At 38.3% G+C, this 25,199-nt stretch overlaps 1 protein-coding gene across 1 annotated transcript in view; it reads left to right on the top strand.

Annotated features, from left to right (window-relative positions):
• Positions 1-25,199, top strand: part of MAP3K15 (mitogen-activated protein kinase kinase kinase 15) — a 60,313-nt gene that overhangs the window by 25,461 nt on the left and 9,653 nt on the right. The window contains exons 8-20 of the mRNA XM_009997252.1: positions 513-625; positions 1,843-2,002; positions 2,608-2,758; positions 3,181-3,288; positions 4,607-4,656; positions 7,514-7,609; positions 9,217-9,304; positions 13,919-14,052; positions 14,867-14,994; positions 16,704-16,834; positions 17,111-17,216; positions 20,379-20,536; positions 24,286-24,469. Of these exons, the coding sequence (XP_009995554.1) occupies positions 513-625; positions 1,843-2,002; positions 2,608-2,758; positions 3,181-3,288; positions 4,607-4,656; positions 7,514-7,609; positions 9,217-9,304; positions 13,919-14,052; positions 14,867-14,994; positions 16,704-16,834; positions 17,111-17,216; positions 20,379-20,536; positions 24,286-24,469 (1,607 nt within the window). The remainder of the gene's footprint in view (positions 1-512; positions 626-1,842; positions 2,003-2,607; positions 2,759-3,180; positions 3,289-4,606; positions 4,657-7,513; positions 7,610-9,216; positions 9,305-13,918; positions 14,053-14,866; positions 14,995-16,703; positions 16,835-17,110; positions 17,217-20,378; positions 20,537-24,285; positions 24,470-25,199) is intronic.

Here is a 25,199-nt window from a genome sequence, read left to right as displayed (position 1 = left end):
CCCCAAATCACCTCAACATGCTTAGTGCACCATGGGTAGTAGTGACCTCAAAGGCTTCATATGGATCTCTTTATTCTGCACCAGCTGGGGGCATGCATTCAGCTGTTGTCTGTCTCTCAGCTACCTTTAATGAACACGAAGCTTTAAAACAAAGGGCTTGGATTTTGGTCTTTTTGTAAAACACACCAAAGACTAATATTTCTGTTGCTTCTCTCATATAAATAATACATTAAAATGATGTTCTATTACATTTAAGAGCTCTGCAGTAACTGGTTTTAGTTTCACAAAATCACTCAAGGTGGCAAGATGCGTAAAGCTAAGCAGAAGTTTTTCTTTCTCTCCATAAGACAAAAAGCTACTTTCTTTCAAGTGCTCTTTGCAAAGAGTGCTAGTGGTATCAATTAGCCATATAGTCCTTACAGTAAATTAATAGCTTAAAACACCTACCAAAATGTTGTATTATTGCAGTTCTTTTATATAATGAGATGTGAGCTCTTGACTCTTCTCTGCAGGTATCGCAAAGGGTTTGAACTCCAGTCAACTCTGTATTCTGGAATTAACCTTGCAGTTTTGCTGCTTGTTGCAGGACAACAATTTGAAAGCTCAATGGAACTAAGAAAAATAGGTAAATATCCACACAGTGCCACAGCCTAGTTTTCTGCCCCCCTCCCTGTGAAGAAAACAAAATGCTTATGGCAATGGGTTACACAGACAGAAAGGCAGTTTAGGCTTTTTAGTTGGCAGATCCTGGATGGCAGTCTAAAGCACAGGGATCTTGAAAGACGATTTTTCTTCTTGTTGCCTTGGAGCAGCTTTCTACTAACTTGGTCTATCCAAAGGGTCCCTGAAATGGGAGAGGAGCATGGAGAGACCAGCTCCAGCACCATGTGTGAACTGCCTTACTGCACAACAGAGATTATCGCATTGCGTTGTCAACAGGGAGCAAAAGAACAAGTGACACTGTGTGACCCAGCTCTCCTCAGAGATGCCAGAGAAGGACCCACAGGTTTTCTTTTGTCTCTGTACTGAGGGATTCACAGGAATATCACCTGGATGGATCTACCAGAACAGTAGCAACTAGTTGTCTACCCTTCATTGTGAGGGTAACAGAGCACTGGGACAGGCTGCCCAGAGAGGTTGTGGAGTTTCTCTGAAGCCATTCAAAGACCATCTAGACACATTCCTGTGTGATCTGCTCTAGATGATCCTGCTCTAGCAGGCGGTTGGACTATTTGATCTTCAGAGGTCCCTTCCAACCCCTACCATTCTGTGATTTGCATCTTCCATGTAGGTGCTCACTAAACCCCACTGCTCTACATCCATAAGTAAATCATATGATAGAAACAGATATACAATTCTTCCTAGAAATATAATAGTTCAAAATTATATTTGGAATCAGATCCTGTATGAAACTCATGCTTGAACCTTAAAGGGGAAGAATGCAAAGGTGGCTTTAAATCATTCTCCTGCCTCTGGGGTGGACGTGTCTAAGCCTCTAGCCATTGATCTCTTACAGTAGATGCAGGTCTCGAGGATGCAAAGATCTGCAGCTTATGCTGAGCATCAGGAGGCAGACAGCCCAGACAGACAGCACATCATTTTTTTCAACACTATGTGTAGTAGGAGTTCTGACTGTCTGAACTGTATTTGGGATGTTATTTGCAGACTCAGCCTCTGTGCTGTGCAATTAAATTTTTTTTTTTCTGAGGAAAACTTGAACTCTTTATTATCAGTAATCAAGTGTTATTAGTCTTTTACTGATAGACTTGCCAGTAGAAAAAAAAAACAACACACTAGCTTTTTACTGATAGAAAAATATGTTCTTTAATTGAAATTTTACAGGTGTACGGTTAAACAGTTTATTGGGAAGAAAAGGAAGCCTGGAAAAAATGAACAGTTACTGGGATGTGGGACAGTTCTTCAGTGTGAGCATGCTGGCTAATGATGTTGGTAAAGCAGTACAAGCAGCAGAGAAACTTTTTAAGCTGAAACCTCCAGTATGGTATGTGGTAGAAGGCTGTAGCTCAAGTACCCAACAATGGGGAAATACACAGAATTAGAAAGTCTTGTAGACACTTCTGCTGAATTTTTCCATCTTAGATTGTTTGTAACTTTACCTTTATACTCTGTTCTTTTGTTTTGGGAAAGAAGGGAGAAGGTAAGAAATCGTTACCCATCAGTGTTGGGTTTAGATCACATTGAAGCATATGTTTTATAGGAAAGATTTTGGAAACTGGTGATGATTCCTTGTGAAACAATTACAAAAAGGTTGTGAAAATGTTCTTTTCAGAGTTTAGCTAGCTGCTGCTTCCCTCCCCCACCATCATCCAGTTTATCATGTCTAATTGCCACATAACTATACACATTTGCAAGAAGACATTCTTCATTAAAATCCATTTGAACGTGTGACTTAAGGTTTTGACTAAACTTGCTGTTCTCTCCAGAAATCTGTAAAATTCAACTCAATAACTTCTGTTACAGAAGCTTTTAAAGTACATTTAAACTTTGTAGTTAATTTTTGTTACTGTATAAGTCAGTTAAGTGCTTTTAGTGTCTGATTAATTTTTTTTTTCCTCTCTGTTAACTCATTAATTCAATGCATTCTAGGTATCTGAAATCATTAGTTCAGAATCTGATGTTAATTCAGCGTTTCAAGAAACTCACCATAGAACATTCTCCTAGACAAGAAAGATTGACTTTCTGGCTAGATATAATTTTTGAGGCAACAAAAGAGAAAACTAATGGACTGCGATTTCCAGTAAGATGTTATGTCCAAACAAGTTTCGTGTGTGTTATGTTTCTGGATAGGATATAGTAAGAATTGAAAGATTCTAAATACAATACTTAAATACTTAACTGCCAGTTATTTCATTGCGTGAGCCAGAACCCTGTATTCTGCTAATGTTTACCTTTTTAAAAAACATTTAACCTACCACCCTAAAAGCATTCTAAGAAATACTCTTTAAGTATCCTACAACAAATCATGCTGATACCATTTTGTTGTACATAGGAACACGTTTTCTTCCTTGCCTTGTCTTGTTGCCCTCTATCTCTCCCACTGGAAATTTTTTAGGTCTTACTTTGAAATTACTCATCTGTTTCAGAGCAGTAGTTATTCTCAAGATACTATCATGCATTAGCTGCTGTTTTTTAAAGAAAAAATGTGCTCTCTCTCTTCAGGTTTTGGTGATAGAACCAACTAAAGTCTACCAGCCTGCTTATGTTTCAATCAACAATGAAGCAGATGAGAGATCTCTCTCTTTGTGGCATGTGTCTCCTGCTGAAATGGTAAAGCTACCTGCAAATGTGTTTAATGTGTTCTCGTTCACTGTGCTTAAAGTAGCTTTTTCACATGTAGGTTTTGGAGCACTTTGCAATCATTTAAGGTTTGCTACATTTCTGTGAAGCAATCCTCAGTATCTCTTATGTGCGGATGTGAAAGTTGACTTCTTACAGAGAAAGTAAAAGGAGGGACTATGATTAAAACAATGATTTTATCTCAAGTTCAGATTTCACTTGTTTTGACTATGTCTTAGAAGTGCCTGGGTTATTTTTCATAATATTTATCGTTAGAATTTTGTGGTGTTTATTAAGTTACAGCTCAAATCAAGATAAAAAGTAAAGATAAAGCCTAGTACTGCATTTAATGTTGTAGAAATTTTAGAATTTGAAAGTAGAGATTTTTTGTTAAGATTTGAAACTAGAAAAAAGGGCAGCTTGTGACAAATAAATGTCAAGAGATAAAATATTTGGTACCTTGTATTACTGGGTAAGGCACAGGAGATCAGGAAAGGAGTAGACACAGTTATAGGCAGTCTAATCTCTTAAAAGTGAGAAATAATTTCAGTTTCACATTGAAATCCGGAATGTCATTCCCCACCCCTTCTAAATATCAGACCGATACAGGTAACTAAAAATGGAGAGAGGCAAAGTGTGGAAAAGAAGCACAGTAGAGCAAGAGAAGACCACACAATTACCTGGATCTATGAACTTCATTTCCAATACATGGTTCTGCTTCACTACTTGGAGTGGAAGTGTCTGACACAACTTTTCTTTATGTAACCAATTCTTGCTGCATATCTGGCAGTGCTAAATAAGATCCAGGTATTAGCTTAAGATTCATGGAGAGCTAAGTTTCTAGGCACAGCCTGTCCTTCCTCTGTTCTGCCTTCAGTGTGCTGCCTAGGCCAAAGCTGTTGGCTCAGAACCTCTTAGGAAGATGTGTGAAATTTACTTTCCCTTCAAGCCTTGATAAGAGTAGGGCATAGTCTGCTCCATCTTTAATATGAAATATTGATGTATTGAGTAAAACCTTAATGTTCGGTAAATTTTACTTCAAGGTTTATTCTTCACATTTAATTTTACATGAGGAAACGTGACCTTTATTTGCACCCTGTGCCATTTATATGATCTTTTCCTCAAGTGAGTAAAATAGAGATATATGGCCTTTCTTCACCTATACATCAAGTTTATTTGGAATTTGAGCAGAAAGAAAGGAAAAGAAACACGTTGGGAAAACTTTATTTTGCTTACCATTCCATGACTTTGTTTTCAGTAGTAAGTCATGGTTAAACTGTGGTTGTTTACAGCTCTTTGTTCTTTACAGAAACAGATTCATGAATGGAATTTTACAGCTTCTTCCATTAGGGGAATAAGGTCAGTATGTCTGAAAATGGTTAAGTGTTTTTTTTGTTTTTATTTTATATTTCAGTTAAATGAGAAGTCTGGGTTCTGCCTTAAATTTCTGCTTTGCACTGGCTTGTTCTGTCCAACCTGCCTTGAAATGTCAACACAGAAGAGTTTACCTTTCCATGCATAGTCACTCATCTAAGGTGGGGGGGTGTGAATATGTGTGTTCTATGGTAAACTTCCTGTTTTTCAGTTGTGTACCTGCTTTTTTTTTTTTTTTTCAGTGAAGTTATTGCTGTCTCTGTATTTAAAAACGTAGAGGGCAGGAGGAAAGAAGAGCCCTTGGTTCTTCTTGCTTCCTTCCATAAAGGAAGAGAGAGTAAAAAAAAATAAAATTTGGGATTATTTGGAATTAACAACTGCAAAATACATGACTACATTTAGAATCTAATTTATATCTCTTTAGTTGGGCCACTGGCTGCCAGAAAGGTGAGCGATAGAGCACCAGGAGAGAAAACAAAATTAAACCCGTCTGTTCAGCCCAGCAGTGTGTCCGTGGCATTCTTGCTCTCTGCCTGTGTTATGCAGGCTGTAGCTAAGTAACAGAGTAAGCACAGGGAACATGAGGTGGGTTTTTGCCTTCTCTCTGAGTTCATGAGTCCCTGCTTTGGTGGATCCTGTCTTTCCAGGGACATAAATGGCTGGGGCCACTTGTGTGAGTGCAGAAGCTCAAGTGCTTGAAAAACTTTCTGATTCTGGTGCAAGCATAAATTCAGATACATAGTGACCTCTGTAGTTCTCAAAGCAGGGGGTTTCTGGGCTTTGGTTTTGACCATAAGCATCTAATTTTTAGGTTCCAAGTTTGTCTTCTCTGAACTTTTATTAACAAGATAAGCTTAGGGAAAAAATATTTCTCTGAAAAAGGTGAGTGGTGATTGCTATGAAAGCCTGCAGTTGTGGACTTTGACATAAATACTGAAATTATGGTAGAATCTTCTTCTAAAAGAAGCATCTTTTGATTTAAATTAATTCAATTTAGTATTATTTTACTACTTCAGTGCAACGTGAGTGGATGTGAAGTTTGTAATCACTGAAGTGGGTGGAACTGACTCAGCATAACATTTCTGAAACATTAATTACTTTCAGTCAACACATTGCACAGGAATTAATGTTTGAGGTGGATAGCTTTTAATTAGATAGAAGCAAGCAATTAATTTGCTTCAATTCTTAATCACTGCTGGGAATTACAAAGCTCAAAGAGGCAATCTTTTTAAACTTGGTGTAACTAAATGTTTGCTTTGTATGTGAAAACTTACAGTTGATATGCTTTTGCAGTTGAATTAGTTTTAGTAAAAAAATATTAGTGGTTGCAGTCAACTTAAACTCTGTCAAACTCCTTAAATTGTGTTTATACTAACCAGTTCAGCTTATATAGCACATGGATTACACTGTTCATCCTACAATGCTTTTATTTCGATAGTGTCTTCTCTATCCTATTTGCCCTTGGAAGACAGGCAAATTTGCCCTTTGTTTCTTGGTTCTCATGTCAGGTTAATCGACTTTGCTACACCAGAAACTGCTATGCCAGAACCAAGCTGCAGATTGGCATAGTGTTTTTTCACTTTATTTGTTGGGGAAAAAAAAATAATCTCTTGGCAAATTTCTAAGTTTTTGGAACATTTGTCCATGTAGCCCTTAATGATGCTGCAGCAAGGTGGTCTTGCAACATTCTGCAACTTTATTATAGTCTACTGTCATGTATTTTAACTAACTGGCTCAAGAGAGGCGAAGCAAAACCTGAGAGTTTGATTAAACAGATAAGGCAATTATATAATCAATTTTTTTTTAATTTAAGGCACAAAAATAATGACAGTACCCTAACAAGAGTAACAACTTGGCATTTATGTAGAATAATACTAAAGCACGAGTGTTTGGAATTGTAAGAGATTGATTCCTAGGTTTACTTTCCTAATGATGCTAGTTTATGGTCTCTTCACTTTTTGCTTCAGTGCATTTAGATGGGATGTGTATTACAGTGGCAAGGCACAATATGCAATAAATAATCACTTTGTCAGAATTATCGCTGCAGTTTAGAGTAAATATTGGTCATCCCAAAACCTGTTTATCACTATAAAGGCCATAAAAATTATATACAGTGACAGGTCTGCTACACTGTAGGTATTTTCTACAGTTTTACTGTACGAGTAATGGAAATTCAAGAAGCAGAATTACTTGTCAAGATTAAAAGGAAGGTTTTCCTGATAGCTAAACTAGTGTCTAAGCAATTAATTTTCCATAGAGGTGTAATCATACTGAGAAATCTTGGCAGAACAGCATAAAAGTGGAAGGGGAAGCAAACAACAAACAACTCTCTAAACAGTTCAGGTATCATAGTCATATAATAGAATGCCAGGTTGGAAGGGACCTCGAGGATCATCTGATCCAACCTTTCTAGGTAGGAACACAGTTTAGATGAGTTGGCCCAGGACCAGCTGTGTCTTAAGTGTCCAGTATTGGGGAACCCATGACTTCTCTGGGGAGAGTATTCCAAAGTCTGACTGTTCACATTTTCTTCTTGATGTCCAATCAGGAATTCCCCAGATAATTATGTATTTTATCAGATTAAGCAGTAGTTTAATAATTTAGCAAGCTGGAAATAATATTATTGAATATATGAATAAACACAAAGCTTCTAGTTGTAAGGAAAATTAATATAAATGCATACTGAGGTAATATTTCTCTGAGGTAATAACTATATTATATATATATTGCTATATTATATATAGATAAAAGTGTTTGTAATTCAGAAAAATGAATTCCTTCTTGCTCTATTTCTTCTAATAGTTACATCCCAAATAATATTTTCTTAATATGAATTTCACAGCATTTCCAAATTTGATGAACGATGTTGTTTTCTTTATGTCCATGACAACTCTGATGACTTTCAGATCTACTTTTCTACAGAAAACCAATGCAGTAGGTGAGTTCATTTGGGGGGGGGAGGGGTTGCATTTGAGATCTAGGTCTCAAATAGAGTGATTTAGGGAAGATTTAAAGCTGACATTTTTGTTTGAGAAAATATTTCTTTATTTCTTCCCTTCCTTTTTTCTTGATGAGAAAGCAATGAGCTAAATGCAGTGTTCTTCAGGTGATGAGAGCAATCTCCTTGTTGGTTGGTTCTGGTCAGTTTACCTACAAGTCACTAGGTCTAAGAAAAGCTTTAAGTAGCTTGTTCTAATTCTTAACTATTTTCTTCTTTTTCTTTGTTTTTGCCATGCCATGTGAGGTACCATATTGGTTTAGATTTCCTTATGTACCTGTTGAGTTTGATATAAGTTAGAATCACTAGATATAAGAATTTCTAGTTTGTAGTGTGTCACAGGTATCTTTTAATGTGTGCACCTATATTCAAATACTTCCTGATGATACGTTGTCTTTAAATAGTAAGAATGCTAACTCAGTTCCCGACCTGGATCTTTACAGACCAGGTTTTTTTCTGGGGATTGATATTTGGCATATAAACCTTATAAATGAAGTAAGAATTATTTTTAATACACTTAATACTTGGAGTTGGATGGTATATTTCTTTTTCTTGCAATTATTACTATTTATGTATTATGTGGAATAAACTCAGGTTAAAAAAAATTGCTAGGTCTGCAGAATGCAGTGTGTAAAATATAGAAAAAAACAAAAATAATGTTACCTGCTCAGCCTTAATTTGACATGGCAATTTGTGTTATGAAAAATGGTCATATTTATTATGCCTTGTTCAGTGCACAACAGGATACTTACTGTTCCAGAGGTGTGTCTGTTAGTCAGTGAAAGAGATGAGAATATTTTATAATAATTTTTAATAATGGTTAACTTTTTGTTATGCAATTTGGAAAAAAGTGAGTGGCTCAGGCCTGAGTGACTACAGGAAACCATGGTCTTATACTTAAGGATCTCCAACCCAGAAAACCAGAAGAAATTAATCAAACATCTGTTCTTCAAAACGGTTACTAGATTTGTTTTCTTGGCTTTCTGGAAACCACAAAATCTAGTTTTCTGAAATATTGAGTAATCACAGTTGCAACTGAAGTCCACAGGATCATTTAAATTAAAAGTAAAGGAATAACATACTCCTCCCTATCCAAAAGGAGAACCACCCAATAGGAAGTTTCAAACTTAGCACTACTGAATTGAACCACTGAAAATCAATACATATTTTTTTAGTATCTCAACTTTTACTCTTAATTGTATTTGTTAAGACAAGGCCATACTAAGCACTTTCCTTCAAAGTATACAGGTGCACAGCAAAAAGATTTAAGTTTGTTCTACCAAGATTTTACTATGCAACTACAAGGAAGTACAAGGAAGTTCTGTTACACAACATAAAATAATTTCCTAAATAATGAGGCTTATCAGTGTGTGTTTGATGTTCTTCCTCATTTAAAAATACAGACATAGAAAATAATGAAAGAAACCTATGAACATGATAGTCAGTTTATTAGCTTGAAAGCAAAGCCCACCTTGTGAAGAACCTGTTTAATCTCCTTCCAAAAGGATTTATTTTCTTTGATCCTATGCTATTTGTTGCTTTTTTAGATTCTGTGCGTTGGTGAAAGAAATTTTGTCTGATGCAGTTGGCAGTACTTTGGAACTAGAAGGAGAAATAGATGGAGACACACTGGAGGTATGTCAAGGATAAAAGATCCAAGAACTCTGAAGCTTGTTCTCATTCTTCCCTGCACTTTAATATCAGTATGCTAGAAAGATAATAAATAGCATTTCAACTCTTAAATTGTATAATGAAATTTGAACTCTTACAAAACTATTTGTACATAAGAGTTGCATTCATTTGAAAAAACATATTTTAATAAAGTGAGCCTGTTACTACTGTAAATTGCATATATCCCTAGTGAAGGGTGTTACTGATCTTGTATTTATGTTGCAAACAATCTATAGATGAGAATCATCTGATACTAGTTGTCTTAAGTAGATATAAAAGATATCAAATAAATTCTTGGAAAAAGCCATTTAGTGAAGATACTTCAGTTTTAATAGTAATCAGCTACATTATTACAACTCCAGGTAATTTCATTTAACAGATGTTTTCTGTCACAGAGGTTTGCAGGTATTTAGGATCAGATTGATCCATTGTGCTTTTGACTGATCACAGTAACATCCGTGTTGGAAACCTAGTGACTGTAGCCTTTCTTTATAGTCAGTACAACAGAGAGGAGGAGAGGAAAGGCAACTTGGAAAGGGTTATTTACGTTTTATGTGAACTCAGGTAGGTGAATCCACATCTTCATAAGACACACTACCTCATAACAAATGTCTAGATTTGTAGCACTAAGGACATTTCTTGTGCTTATGTTGACATTTTTAACGTGAAAAACAGTCATAAAAATGAGTTGTAACTTTTATTAGTTGGTCAAGCAAATTCAGTGAATCCAATTAATGAGTGTAAAAACCCTACTGTGCTTTGTTTGAGCTGGGTATCTTTCTGACTGTCTCCTTCCAGCAATTCTTTTAGACTTAGGATTGAGAGAAGCTCTTTAGGGTGGTGAACCTTTTGTTGCACCTGAAGCTTCAGAAGAGAATTAGGAAAGTAGAAGATCCTTTACTGTACCATTGAATGTAACTGCATATAGTAGGGAGAGGAGTTTTTGCACTGAAGTTTGTGTATAGTGGCCGCAGGATGCTCTCCTCAGGTGAGAAGGACCAGAGAGGCACATCTATTAAGCACAGCTTAATACAGGCATCCATGGCCTGGGCCTAGGATCAGGGCTCTGCCTGGGCAAAAACAGTCTATAGGTTTATCTGTAGCTGTAGATTTTACATGACATACTTATGTACTTAGTTAATCACAGGGCAATCTCCAAAAAAACATCCTCTATTCAAATGCATAACAGTCTCTCATAGGAAGTGAGCTCACTGTGGCTTGAGCCTTTTGAAAACTGAACTGCAAGAATCACCTGAGAATGCACAGCAAGAAACAATCCTGCATGAATCAGTGATGTAGGAAGAAATGACTATGGAAATTAATTTTAAATCTTTACGCTATATCATCTTGAAGTCTTCACAATTATCACCTTGTACTTCCTGTCTTAAGTCAGGACATTAAAACAGGAATCAAGATACAGAAAGGGGAAGATGGAATTGTTTAGCTTATAAATGAGCTAAGACACTTGATGTCTTTCTGCATCATGGGATCTTACATTTAAGAAGAGACAACATGGAAAACACAGCTTTGTATGATCTTGATGGTGGGCTTGACAAGTGCAGAGAAAACAGAAGTTCTTAGCATTAATAAAGCAACTGTTTATATTTGGGGAAGAGGAAGAAATAGCCTTGAGCACAGATTGACAGAAGAAAATATTATTTCAGTCAGCATTATTATGAGAATGTTTTTCCAAGGGGTTATGCATTTGGGATTGTAGTATTATTTGAAAGCAACTACAGTTTAATTCTACAGCTGTCTAGGATTTGGAAGAGTGAGTTTTGCAGTCCTTTATACCTCAGGGTAATTGATTCTGGATATTGATATTGAAGAAGTTCCTACCACTTTGAGTACTGGCTGTACCTCAAATGGGATATCCTAGAGATCCCACTCTGCCCTACTGCCTCCATACAGAAGGTCAGCTACAAACACTTCTTTACTCATCCCTAATGGTTGAATTGCACATCCAGTGGATCACATATTCAGACTTTCTGCAACTAACTGTGATTTATTCAATCTTTGTAGCTGTTGGAAAGAGAGGAGGGAAATGTGAAGAGGCGTTAAGTGTGTACAAGTCTATTAGACTCTCTACTAACCAGCATTGAACTAAAATTGCAATGATTTCCATATATCATGGGGCACAGACTAGAGAACACAGGTTTCTCCACAGTAATGAAAGAATTGGCTTGGTACCAGTCTGTTGCAGATAAGATTGCTGTCAATCTTAAATTTTGCAGTGTGACTTCTGTCTTTTTTCTACACCATTTTATATCACCTGATAGCTCTAGAAGGAGGATATGCTCCTACCAAAGAACCTGAGAAGTTTACATATGGTGTTTTGGGTCAGTTATGTCTATCATATAACAAGATCATGTTATGAACCATAAAGTGCTGGAACGTGAAAATGAAACTGTACTAAAGCTTTGCTAACTCCAGTTTAGTTCCACTGAGCCGAACATGCTGTTAGGATAAACGACAGACATTTTTTCTTTAGCACCTTCTATACAGCAGCTGAAGCTTGTCATCTTTGCTGAGGTGAAGAGGGGGACTGTCAGTGACACATGGACATTGCAGTACCAAAGCTAAAATATGAACTGGGAATACACTTCAAAGAAATAGATCTCAAGGTTCTGTTGTGTATGAAAGAGTCTTATTGGATGAAGCAGAAAAAGTGGTCATTGACAGAAAAGTCAGTAGTTATGGCCATTGTAAAAAGGTTTGTTTGGTTGTTTGGTTTGGTTTGTTGTTTTTTTTAAATTGAGAATTACTAGGAAGATACAGAGAATACCCTCCAGTTCTCCCATATGGAACATCCTCTTGGATTTGAATCAGGGGTGTGCTGCCTAACCCAAATTCCAAAGGAATTTAGGATTATTTTGTGTCTGGGATATACTTTTGTATATCCCCCCAGAGATCAGTACTGGACCCAGTTCTATTCAACATCTTTATTGATGACCTGGATGTGGGGATTGAGTCCACCCTCAGTAAGTTCAAGGATGACACCAAGCTTGGGGGAAATGTCGATCTGCTGGAGGGCCTGGACAGGCTGGGTCAATGGGCTGAGGCCAATGGCATGAAATTCAACAAGACCAAGTGATAAGTCCTGCACTTTGGCCACAATAACCCCCAGCAGTGCTACAGGCTGGGGGAAGAGTGGCTGGAGAACAGCCTGGCAGGGAGGGACTTGGGAGTACTGGTTGACAGCCAGTTGAACATGAGCCAGCAGTGAGCCCAGTTGGCCAAAAAGGCCAATGGAACCCTGGCTTGTGTCAGGAATAGTGTGGCCAGCAGGAGTGGGGATGTGATTCTCCCCCTGTACACAGACCTGGTGAGGCCTCACCTTGAGTCCTGTGCCCAGTTCTGGGCCCCTCACTGCAAGAAGGATGTTGAGGTGCTGGAGCAGGTCCAGAGGAGAGCAACAAGGCTGGTGAAAGGACTAGAGGGAAAGTCTTACAGGGATAGGCTGAGGGAGATGGGGTTGTTCAGCCTGGAGAAGATGAGACTCAGGGAGGAGATAATCACTCTCTTCAACTACCTGAAGGGAGGTTGCAGTCAGGTGGGGTCAGGCTCTTCTCCCAGGCAGCTAGTGACAGGACAGGAGGGCATGGCCTGAAGCTGAGCCAGGGGAGGTTTAGGTTGGGTATTAGGAAGCACTTCCTCATGGAGAGGGTGATTAGACATTGGAATGGATTTCCCAGGGAAGTGGAGGCACCATCCCTGGATGTGTTCAGGGAAAGGCTGGATGTGGCACTTAGTGCCATGGTCTGGCTGAGGTGGTGGTGTTGGTCATAGGCTGGACTTGATGATCTTAAAGGTCTTTTCCAGCCTTGGTGATTCTGTGATCATTCTTTAGTAGGTTTTTCACTGACCTTTACAGTAGGGCAGCTCTGTGTTAAGATCACCATATAAGGCAAGACCACAAGGTGGTATAAATTAGTGTAGCTTTACTGAAGTCAGTGAACCAGCAGTGACTTACTCAGGTGGCAGTATGACCCAGCACAGTTTCAGCAGCAGGGGAAACCACCACTTCATACATGTAATCATCCTTGGAGAAGATGAGCAATTTTTTTTCACCTTTTGGAAAAGCTCATAATGAGGGCAATAGGTCAGAAAGTGGCTAAGATAAAATGAGTGTTTAGGATCTGAAAACAGTGCCCACTCACTGGAATGAGAATGTGACATTCTGTTCAAACCATTGGTTTCAAAATTGTAAGTTATGTTCTATATATTTACATATTCTGAAGGCTCAGTCAGGAATTCTTAGAGATGACAACTGAATGTGTTCTTTTGACAACACTGTTTCATTGAATTTGGTTTATTCAGGGAATTCAACCTACTGGTGTGAATGCATTTGAAAGCTGATTAGGGAAGATTGGTTTGTAAAGCAAGTAACATGGAAATTTACAAGAGGTATAATGTGCCAGGCAGGTGGGTAACCTGCTGTACCACATCTGTACTGCAGTAACTGGTCTGTGCTGTCCTCACTCAGGATGGTATGTAACTGTTGTTAAAGCACTCTGTGATGTCAAATGTTAGTGATAACAATTCCCATGCTGCTTTTTTTATCTTTTCTGCTTGCAGTATGAATATGATTATGATGAGAATGGTGACAGGGTAGTTCTAGGGAAAGGTACTTACGGAATAGTTTATGCTGGAAGAGACCTTAGTAATCAGGTCCGAATAGCCATCAAAGAAATACCTGAAAGAGACAGCAGGTAAGTCCTATTTTATTGTTATGTGTATATTGTAATGAAACTGCAGTTGTTTGCTTAAAACTTTGTTTTTCCTAGCATGTATTTCTGTGTGATTAGTTTATAAAATCCTGGCATACCAACATTCAATTATTATTTCTGCCTAGCATTCAACAGTACCCTTTTGAGAATAAGGGCTTTTTATTTTTTTGCAAGTATATTATATATGTGATAAATAATACAGTGGTGGATCACTGGAATGGGTTGTCTGGTGGAGGAACCATCCCTGGAAACTCTTAAGGTCAGGCTTGATGGGGCTCTGAGCAATCTGTTCTAGTTGGGGATGTCCCTGCTTATGGTAGGGGGGGTTGAACTAGATGACCTTTAGAGGTCCCTTCCAACCCAAGACATTCTATGTTCTACAATAATCTATACGTATATAATAAATTCTAGAGCAAGACATTTTGGGTTTTAAATTGCTGTTGTATCCTTTTGGGGAGGGGGAAATGCATAAAAAGATTCTCAGAGCCAAAGACAGTACTATGTAAAGATACAGAAGAAAAGCATGTATGAAATCTTTCAGGGCATGTTTCTCCTTCAGGTTTCCTCTGAGATCCACCTCTGCACCTGTACTCCACCTCCACCACTCTGTACTTTTTCTGAGTAGTCAGCCAGTCGCACTGCATGTTAAGGGTCATGGACAAGATGTTTGTGGAGAATTGGATCAGCATCCCTAAAATCCATTCTGTTTGCAAACTAGCATATAAGTATGGCCTAGAACCTTTTCCTGCGTGATGAGATGCATAATAATAGATTATTTTGTTTGTTTGTTTAATAGGTATTCTCAACCTCTTCATGAAGAGATAGCGCTGCATAAATATTTAAAGCATCGGAACATTGTCCAGTATCTTGGATCTGTTTCAGAAGATGGATACATTAAGATTTTTATGGAGCAAGTGCCAGGAGGTTTGTATCATTCTGAGCTTAGTCTCTCAAAGGAATCAAAAGCAGTTAGGACTCTGAACTCAGTGAAACCCAACAGATGTGCACTTAAATGTTTGTGCATTGTATGTGGCTTTTCTGTTGAAACATCACCTACCGGTGGCATCAGAATCATGTAAAAATAGATTTGAAGTGTACAGGTCCCAGTACCCTCTCTCCTTTCTGTAATAACTATAAACCTAGACAAAAGTCATTAGAAGTATTTGGTGTCAAACACTAGTGGAGTTAAGAGTGGTATAGTCCATTTAGCATGAGCATCTGAACAATGTCTGGAGTGTTTAGGGTAAGTGTCTGTTGAGCAGTAACACTGATTGAGCAATTAAGTATTATTTTTTAATTGCTATATACAAGGCACTGCTACTTCCTCGGTAGATTAAAGATAAAGTTGTTTGCTTCCCTTGCCCATAATGCCCAGTTTTGCTCTTCTAGCCTTCTCTACAATTTAAGATGTGATTAAATCCTCCCTAGGTTACATTTGTAGCTCCCTTTTGCTGTTTGCTCTTCAGAAGACAGGAAAGAAATCAGGTTTTCTTGGAAAGGTCTGGACAGACATCCAAAGTGTGATTAAATACATCTGGGGCATAGGGAAGTCTTCCTTCCTTCCTGCCTGCCTGCCTGCCTGCCTGCCTGCCTGCCTGCCTTCCTTCCTGCCTGCCTTCCTGCCTGCCTTCCTGCCTTCCTTCCTGCCTGCCTTCCTGCCTTCCTTCCTGCCTGCCTTCCTCCCTCCCTCCCTTCTCCATCTGTCTTTTTTCCTAATGATGAGTTTATACCAACAGTTAGCCTTGCAACTTGCTGATGTTCTTTGCATACCTTTTTTTTCCTGTTCCTATATGCACGGTCGTGTGTACTGACATTACTTAATAATGTCAAGCTCTTACTGAACCAATTCAGATATTTCAAGCTCTGCAGTCTTAAAAAGGAACACCAACTGTTCAGATTATGAAGGATTTTATGAGGAAACTTAATTTAGGAAAGATATTGGTGTGGACTGGAAATCCCTTTAGCTGAATTTGTTTGGCATTAAGTACACCCACCACACTTAATTTATTGTGAGCAAACAAAGGAAAACTGTTTTTACGTTGCTTCATGATACAAATATTTGTGTTATTTTAAAAAGGATTAGATTTATTACAAGTCGGGGAAGTGTGATTGATCTGTCTCCTACTCTGAATATCCAATATTTAGTTTATTTCGGGAGCTTTTTTCCTCTGTCTCTGAATATTTCCAGAAGTTGATCCCATATTTGCAAAAAACTCTTTCCTTTTTTCTTCTCCCCTCCCACCTCAAGTAAATCAGCTTCTCTGCCCATGCATGGGGTTCATGAATGTAAAACATCACACAGTGTTACCTTTAGTCTTCATTTCATTAGAGGCTGAATGGTTACTAGTCCTAGTCTCAACAGTTGTGAGACTGAAGTGAGGCAGATGCATCCAGCCCTGTCGTAACATTTATTGCTGTCACAGAGGTGGAAGCTGAGCTGACAAGAAAGAAATAACATCAAGGGCAGCAGCAAGTCACTTGCTTTAAGGGATCTAGGAAGATTTTGGCTTCATTATAGGTACTGCATTTCTCTTGTATTAGGATATTGAGTGAAGACTTTATCCAGACTTAAATGTTTTGTGTTAATTTGTGGATTTTGCCATCTTGATACACTTCCTTCTTAACTCTTGTAGGCAGCCTCTCAGCTCTCCTAAGATCTAAGTGGGGCCCGATGAAAGAACCTACAATTAAATTTTACACCAAGCAGATTCTGGAAGGCCTTAAGTATCTCCACGAGAACCAGATTGTACACAGAGATATAAAGGTAAATTTTTGTCTAATGTGTCTTTGCTTTTATCTTTCTTCTGTTAGTTTTACTCTAATATAAAGTAGAATTTGTAATAGGATTTCATGGAAGCTTAACACAAAAGGAAAGAATAAAATAAACTCTTCTCTGTGGTGCTCCTGGAAAATTCCTTTGTAGAAAAGTATATTACAAAGATAACTGCTAACTTGAAGGAATGCTCAGATTGAGATTTGGGATCTGTACTCATCTGTCTACCCTACCTGCTCCCTCTCTCTCTCTCTCATCCAAACACAGGGGGATAATGTTTTGGTGAACACCTATAGTGGTGTGGTAAAGATATCTGATTTTGGTACATCCAAACGGCTGGCAGGAATCAATCCATGCACTGAAACATTTACAGGTAAGACTAATTTTGCAGAGCTTATAAGGGTTTTGATGATAGATATAGAGTTAGAGCCAAGAGATTCTTTGGACTTGAGGTGAAAACACGATCTTTTGTCTTTTTTTTTTTTTCCCTTATGTTTTTTCTATGTGTTTTTCATTAAGTAGCAATTGATTTGTTGAAATTACATCTGGAAACACTTGAGTACAGCAACTCTTTGATTAAATAACCTTGATATTAGCAACTCAGGCATGCACACTTTCTTGAAGTATGTCTGAAAGTGCAGAAAAGCAAACACAAACCTAGAAATACTTTCAGTTTTGAGACATTAATTATAAAACCCAGACAGCTGACTAACTTGGTGTTATCAGCAGTAAAAAAGAACAGTTTACATGAAAATGGTAGACTGGCATGTTACAGAAAAGTTTTCATGTATAATGGGGTAGTAAAAATCAGCAATATTCAGGGAAAAAAAATTTGCTGAGTAACAGCTGAAATTCCACATTCAAAAATGAATATATGGTCATACCATTACCCAATTCTTTTATCTTTCTCCACATACAGTTCTTGATAGTGGAGCTATAGGTAACATGACATTTTCACTTGTTATATGGTCACGTGCATAGGCTGCTATCACAGATCATACAGGCCTCATACTGGCAGTTTAAGTAAATGGTTCACAGCCACAGTAACAGTTGTGTGTACATAAGGGAGAAGGCACCAACATCCATTTAAGTGATAATGAGGGCTTCCAATTACCTGTCTGGTGGTGAGTCTGCAATTCATCCAGCTTCCTTACAAAGGAAGCCAATAAAACAAAAAATTTAATGTTCTACAATAACTTAGCTTTCTAAGCTTTTTAAAACTCATTCTTAGCAAAGCTCATGAATTGGAAAGTGGAGCTGTATTAGATCATTATCCATATACAGCGTATGATGTCTGCATCAATATCTCATGAGATTGCTGTCTCATCAGGTGCAGGCATTTGAAACAAATCTGTTTCAAATAGCTTTAAAGATTTTAGATAGAAACAAATTAAGTTAGGAGTCCTCTACAGAGAAGAAAAAAATAGATATTTGTCCAGTTTGGCATCATAAATGGAGCACTTGAATGTTTTGTTTAGATTGAAGAGCTACAAGAAGCTCTCTTCAGTTTATAGGTGCTGCAACAGACAAATACGTCAATGACTGTGAGTCTGAGCAGAGCTGGTTAAAGGCTGAAGCATTCCTTTAGGCAGGTGCACTGTTTTTCTAAACAAATTATTCAACAGAGATTTTTTTTCATTGATCATAATGTTTATGCATTGGATGAACAATTCTCAAATGCTTACAGGTCTCATGTGGTATCTGGAAAAGCATATTTTTGTTAGACTGGTTCGATGCAGTCACGCCCCATGGGAGAGAGATGCACTCCCAAAGGGTGTGATGATGCATCTGTTGTGCAGAAGCTGTGCTGTGCTTCTCATTTCTACAGCTTGCTGTGGAATCTTTAGTAAGTAAAGCAGTTCAGGAAGGTAAAAATGAAGTCATGGGAGATGACCCTTTGGCAGCTACTCAAACTGGTAGTCCAAAATTTGGTTTTGTCCCAGAAAGTCGCTATCAAGGCTGATCGCTGTTATGGCTGGAACAGATCATAGGGGAAGGTCACTCAGTTTTTGACTGTGTTCTACATACTCCATAGAGGATTTTTAGCAACTAATTGTTATTGGAGGTGATACACAGAGAAATAGTATCTGAAAAGAAAAAAAATCAGTGTACTGCAATAAAAGGAGGTAAATATTTAATTGTGCCTTTCTTCTTTGCTCTGTTGCACTTTTGCTGTCCTGCTTGTGCCTCAGAGATGTAATTTATCATGAGAATAAATATGTTACTTAAGATCTCGTTTTGGATTTAAAATCAGTAAGCTGGTAGCTATAGCCCAGAGGGACTTAGAGGCCCCTTTGAAATTTGTTCCTTAATTCAGTACCTAAACTCTGCAGATTTTGGACATGATTTAATACAATCACATGATTCAAGAGTCAAACTTTTAGTGGTTTTACTGTTAGATTCCTCCATTCAAGACACGCAGCCTGAGGGCAAAGCTGTAGCTTGAACTTTTGCTCTATGGCAGTCATATTTAATGAAAATAATAATATCCAATCCCTTTGATCCTCATCAGATGTCCTTTACTTAATGGTTCACAGATTTACCACAATGTAACTTTACTGCATTCTTAAGAAGAAAAACAATTCAAAGTTGTCATAACAGAGTTGGTAGGAATTCATGTGGAGAAAATACTGTAGTGTTTGAGACACTCAGAAAATCTATAGTTTTCCATTGCTGGTGGGGGATGTCTTCCAGTAAAGACCTCACGTTAACTGTGTTAATAAACAATTGAATATCAGTGAATCCAAATCTGACTGTCTTTTATTTCATTTTTACTTTTGGTTTTGCTTATCAGTACCATAACTGGTATTACAGTCAAATTGTCTACCAGCAAACTTTAGAGACATTCAAGTTCACCTGTTAACAACCAACTATAGGCTTAGGCAGAGTATTTATTTTTTTTTTGTAACCTTGGATGTCAGAAATGCCAAGCACATCCAAAAGACTTTCTGGAAGTGCAGTTTATGATGGCTTCTCTTATTTTTCTGTTCATCATGTGATTGATTTACTTTGATTATAACCTTGATAGTTTTTGTGTAAAACTTCTGATTAAAAACAAAACAAACAACAACAAAAAAAACACAACAAAAAACTTTCTCCTCTTCTATTTGCAAAAATAGCTTTTCAGAAAGTTATTTCTGAAATTCCTTGCCATTAGTGTTCTCATTATAGGGGTAAGGGTATGAAAAATTACTCTCATGAAGACTACCTGCCACTTTGCAGGTTTTCATCATCTTACAAGCATAATCTTTACAATTTAGTGTCTGCAAAAATTGATAGAATTTTAGATTCTGAAGAAGCCTTTGGATTATGTGGTGAATATACTTTTGGCAGTTTGAAGCTTCATATTATGAAGAGGGAAAAAAGCTTATAGAAAAGACGTTAAAACATAAGTTTCTGTCTATTTTTCAGTGCTTATTTTGGAAATCCAGTATCTTGGTTATACAGACAATTTGTAGGTTGCTTAGTGGTGTGTTAATTCTCTTTAACAACAATGAAGACTATAAGCCTTGACTATTCTTTTTGTCCTGACTAGGAACCTTGCAGTATATGGCTCCAGAAATAATTGATAAAGGACCACGAGGTTATGGGGCACCAGCTGACATCTGGTCACTAGGTTGTACCATTATTGAAATGGCAACAGGGAAACCCCCATTTCATGAACTAGGGGAGCCTCAAGCAGCAATGTTTAAAGTAAGCACAGCTTTTTTTGCTATAAAGTTTATGAATTTTCAAATAGTTATTTTTAAATATTCATTTAATTGGTAGTAACTTTTTGTTACATGGGTTATTTTGCATGAAGCCACAGTCTGGCCTATGTCCTTCATTCTCACTGAATGAGCCTTCTTTGCTCTAAGCTATATTGCTCCAGCAGGTAATAATTTATTTTAGTGCTGGAAATAGGTCATGACTCAGAGCAGCAACCTGAAAGTTACTGAAGACTTATGAAAATTAATATTCTCTACCCTCTTCTATCATCTCCTGCTCTTGGTGTATGATTTCCTTCTTGGCAACCAGTCTCTCCAATGATGACAACCAAGTTGTTTCTGCTCCTTTAAGTCGTTTTTGTTTGTTTGTTTTTTAATAAGCCTCCCTCCCAGAGGATCTGTTTGCCTTGTCTGTCAAAGGCCTAGTTTCTGCAACGTGGTAGGAAGCAATGGTGGAAGGGGAGCGAGAGGCTAACTTTCCAGGATCTCTGGTATATAATGAAGGAGTGAAATACTCTGAAATACTCTGTATTTTACATCCTAACTCCTTTGTATCAAAGCTACTCCCTCGATAAGCTGTTGTCTCTAATACTTTTATTTCTTTCAGTGTATCCATTTTCAAATGCACAAATTAACACTTGGGAGGATAATGCTTTGGGTAGTTTTGTTATTAAATGTATTTGAAAAAAAAATTCCTTGTTCTAACTCCTAAAATTAACAGTAGAGTAAAACCTATGATGTGATAATATGTCAAATATGCAGACTGGAAAGTTTTGGTTCTTCCACTGGCTTACAATAGACCTATAGTAATGTGCTTAAGTTTTCACTTAACTTTTAGCATCCTTATTCTTATGATGGAGAAAATACCACATCCATAACCCAGCAAACTGCTTAAATTTATCAATATTGTTAAATTTGTTGTGTATGGTGTTGAAAGTCACTGTGTGAGCATTAGTATAATTACTACTGGAACCACAGTAACAAAATCAGATCTTTACCCATCAGTATAGTGAGCTGGGCTGCAGTTCAGAATGGCATGTAACACCGTGTGCCATGCTGGGCCTGTGGGTTGTCCCACGCACCACAGCTTAAAGGCAAAGACAGGAGTGGTTATGGGGTTTGATGTAGTTATTTTAGCCGTGTAATATGTCACCTTGGTGCTGTTCATTTGTGACATGCTCCACAAAAGAAGCTGCCTGGGTGAACGTGCTTGGGTTCACTAAAGCTTTCCTGAGGGAGCCATGGAAAGAGACTTCTTTCAACATTGCTGTAAATGTCAGATGTTCTGTCGGCAGATGCCTTTTCATCTTATATATCTGGCACGTAGTTGAACTGTTCAGTGAGTTACATGTCATGTTTTTCAGCACAGTTTATTGAACTGTCAGGAAGTGCTGGTTCAGTTCTGGGTGCTTGATGAGCTCTGCACAGGCTCATGCGGTGCGCTCTGGCAGGATTGTGCATGTCTCTACGTCCTGCCCATAAGCATCTCCAGGCCACAGAAGAAATGTTTTGTGAAACCTCAGAATTGGCATTTTTAAAAATGAAATAATTTTCCTTCTTGCTTCAAGGACGTGGCAGAGATTTTTGCATGGCTATTGTAGACTGTGTTCATGTGCCAGTCAAGCATTTGGTTTTGTTTTCCGTTTCTGGGCTCTTCTGGAACCTGCTTATTACTGCTTTTTGCTGGGCACCATAAATTGCAAACTGTAGTTTCTTTTTGCTGTGTAATAAAAGGAAGCTGGGTTTGAAGCCAGGAATTAAACAGGCCAGCTGGTCAGGCATGTAAAAACAGTCATGGAAAACTTAGGATATCAAACTCTGGAGGTCCTCACCTGCACCATGCATGACAGAGGGTGTACGTGTGAAGGGAAGATCTGAGCCTGATGTGCAGTCAGTATAGTAAATGCAGTACAGTAATTGCAAGAGACCCGAGTTGGACAAAGTAGAGAAAAGGGGTCTAGAGGAAACAGAACTGGAATTAATGCCTGGCTGAGAGTACCCGGTCTGATGTAATCTATGAGCACAGAATGTGCATCTGCATGGAAGGAGTGCAGACAAATGACGCTGAATGGAGATAAAGTAAACTAATGTTGCCACAGAGTTTCAGGATGCTTGCAACAACTCTCCTTGAACCACAGAGATAAAGGTAAGATTAGAGCCATGCAGTCAGATTTCCTCGTCCTCGTTTGGGCTGTCTTGGGTTTTGTTTGGTGTGTAAGGGTGTAAGTTGGCACCACAGTGCTCTCTGCTTGTGACAGGGCCCCAGCTGAAGTGGCTGTGTGAGCCTGTCCCCAGAGGGCACAAGGAGGAGCGGGCTGGCCACTGGGACGGGCATGTCAAAAGCAGCTGTCTCAGCACAGCAAGCAGGTGGCTGTCTCCTCTCTCAGCTTCGATGCAAACAGCTTGCCAGGCTGACATTTTGAAGTGGTGAGGTTGTGTACCCTCTTCATAAAGCCCTGTCCAAAATATGCATGGGAATTACCAAATCAGACAAAGATGCTCCATCAGACAAGGTAATTGTATAGATGTTACATCCTGCTGGCAGGATACAAATATCAATTTATTGATTTATTATGTTTCTTTATTAAATGTATCCATTTAATTAGCAAGTTGCAAGTATTAAAAGTGTTACATGCAGGAAATACTGAGTTTTGAATGTGCTTAGACTCATGGTTTGGAAGGGATTCATGCCTTATTAGCATTTTATACTCTTCACTGTCATTTGAGCAGAAGCATGACTGCTCAGCATTTTTTACTTCAGCTTGCATTGAAGCTGAACCACCATTGTGAGTGCCTAATGGTGCCACAGTGTGTTAATGCAGCTGGATAATGAGATTATTTAAACAACTCTTCATTTTAGCAAGCAGCTGTCACTTGTTTAAATGCTGGATGACTATCTCCCGTGTGGCCACTGTCTTTCTGCTTGTTCTCCAGAGCCTATTTTCTATAAAGATACTGAGAATACAAGCCAGAATCTTGCCAGATACAGGCCACAAGGTGCACATGTTACACAACTCTGGCTTCACAACATTCATGCCAGATTGGAATTGGAGAATAAGGTGGCAGTCAAGAAGCTAGAAAAATCACTAGGGAGCAACCCATAGAAGCACATTTTTTGTTACTTAAAAAAAGAATGTGGAGGAATCTTGTCAAACCTTTGGGCATCATGTGATTTTCATTTAAATAACACAGGAAGGCTAGGGAAGACATCTGGCCTGAGTGCCAGGGGTGGTGACAAGGTCTGGCAAGGTCATTGTGAGTGTTCATACACAGAAATTTGGCAGTGGCAGAAGCAGAACAGGTGCAAGCCCCAGGCAGTCAGTGCTGGAGGAGGAAGTTATTCCTGTTCCTGGGCACAAATGTACTGGAGGAGTCAGCAATGGAGGAGGACAGTACTGGGCAGGAGTGATGGAAACCATATACAATAGCTGAAGGGATTTGTGGCTGATAGGTGAAGCAGCATTTGAAACTAATGTCCAGATCCCAAGATTGCCTGAGGGTAGATGGTTTGATAGATACATGCATAACTTGACATTTGTGCAACGCCACATGGCCATTCACACCATGTTTACAGTAACAGGATCAGAGCCTTGTTGTCACTTCACTGCTTTCTGTAGGCACCTGGATTGCTCCTTTTCCATGAGAGTCAGTAAGAGCGTGAGATTATTCTGAGAAAGTTTTGGTCCATGGTTGTCTGGTAGTTGTTTAGTAAAAATATTTGTGTTTTACTTGCAGGTTGGGATGTTCAAGATACATCCTGAAATTCCAGAAACACTTTCTGCTGAAACAAGGGCCTTTATTTTGCTCTGTTTTGAACCTGATCCTAGTAAACGTGTTACAGCATCTCATTTGCTCAGAGATTCCTTCCTGAAACAAGTAAACAAGGGCAAGAAAAGCAGAATTGCATTCAAGCCTTCAGGTAAGGAATTATCAGCCAAATGCAAGTCAACATCATCATTAAGCATTATATAAAAGATTGGAATAATTAAGCCCTCTCTTTTACTAAGGATGTTTCTCATGCCAGGAAAGCAGCAGGAACTCAACTGTTGAAAGTGCCTGTGATTTGTAATTAGACATATTTAAATTTAGCAATTCCCACAAAATATGGTGACCTGCTTAATTTGTGTTTTCTTATTGAAATGTCCCGACCTCATTTATCCTCTCCCCAAAAACAAATGCCTCATTTATAGTAAATTAAAATTAGAAAAATTACATTTGGTAAAGACTTTCCAAAGCAATTCTGCATTTTAGATGCTCAGTTAGATACAGTTCAGAGCCCTGAGTTTTATAGAGTAGATGTTTGTCACCTGAAAACATGGGTCTGTTAGGTGCTTGGGTCTACAAGGGACAGCATTTTCAAATCTGATATGTAATTAATTTGGAAATTCAGCACATAGGTGCTGAAGTAGCTGCTTAGCAGGTTGTTTTACTTTATCTGCCTAGCATCTTCTTCCCCACTCAACATATCAGCCACTTTCTCAGTGTAACAAATCTTAACATAGACCTGCCAAGTAAATAATTAGTATTTGAAGGAACTGTCAGTTTAAAAACAGGTAAAGTTGTTGGTCTTGCTGCCTCTTTCCCCTGTCTGCACACACACATGCACACACTCCCAAAGCAAACTGATTGGCTTCTCGAGCTCCTTCCCT

The sequence above is a fragment of the Chaetura pelagica genome, unplaced genomic scaffold (assembly GCF_000747805.2).
Source record: "Chaetura pelagica isolate M959 unplaced genomic scaffold, ChaPel_1.0 scaffold80, whole genome shotgun sequence".
NCBI classification, from domain to species: domain Eukaryota; kingdom Metazoa; phylum Chordata; class Aves; order Apodiformes; family Apodidae; genus Chaetura; species Chaetura pelagica.
This window is presented reverse-complemented; position numbering and strand designations above follow the sequence as displayed.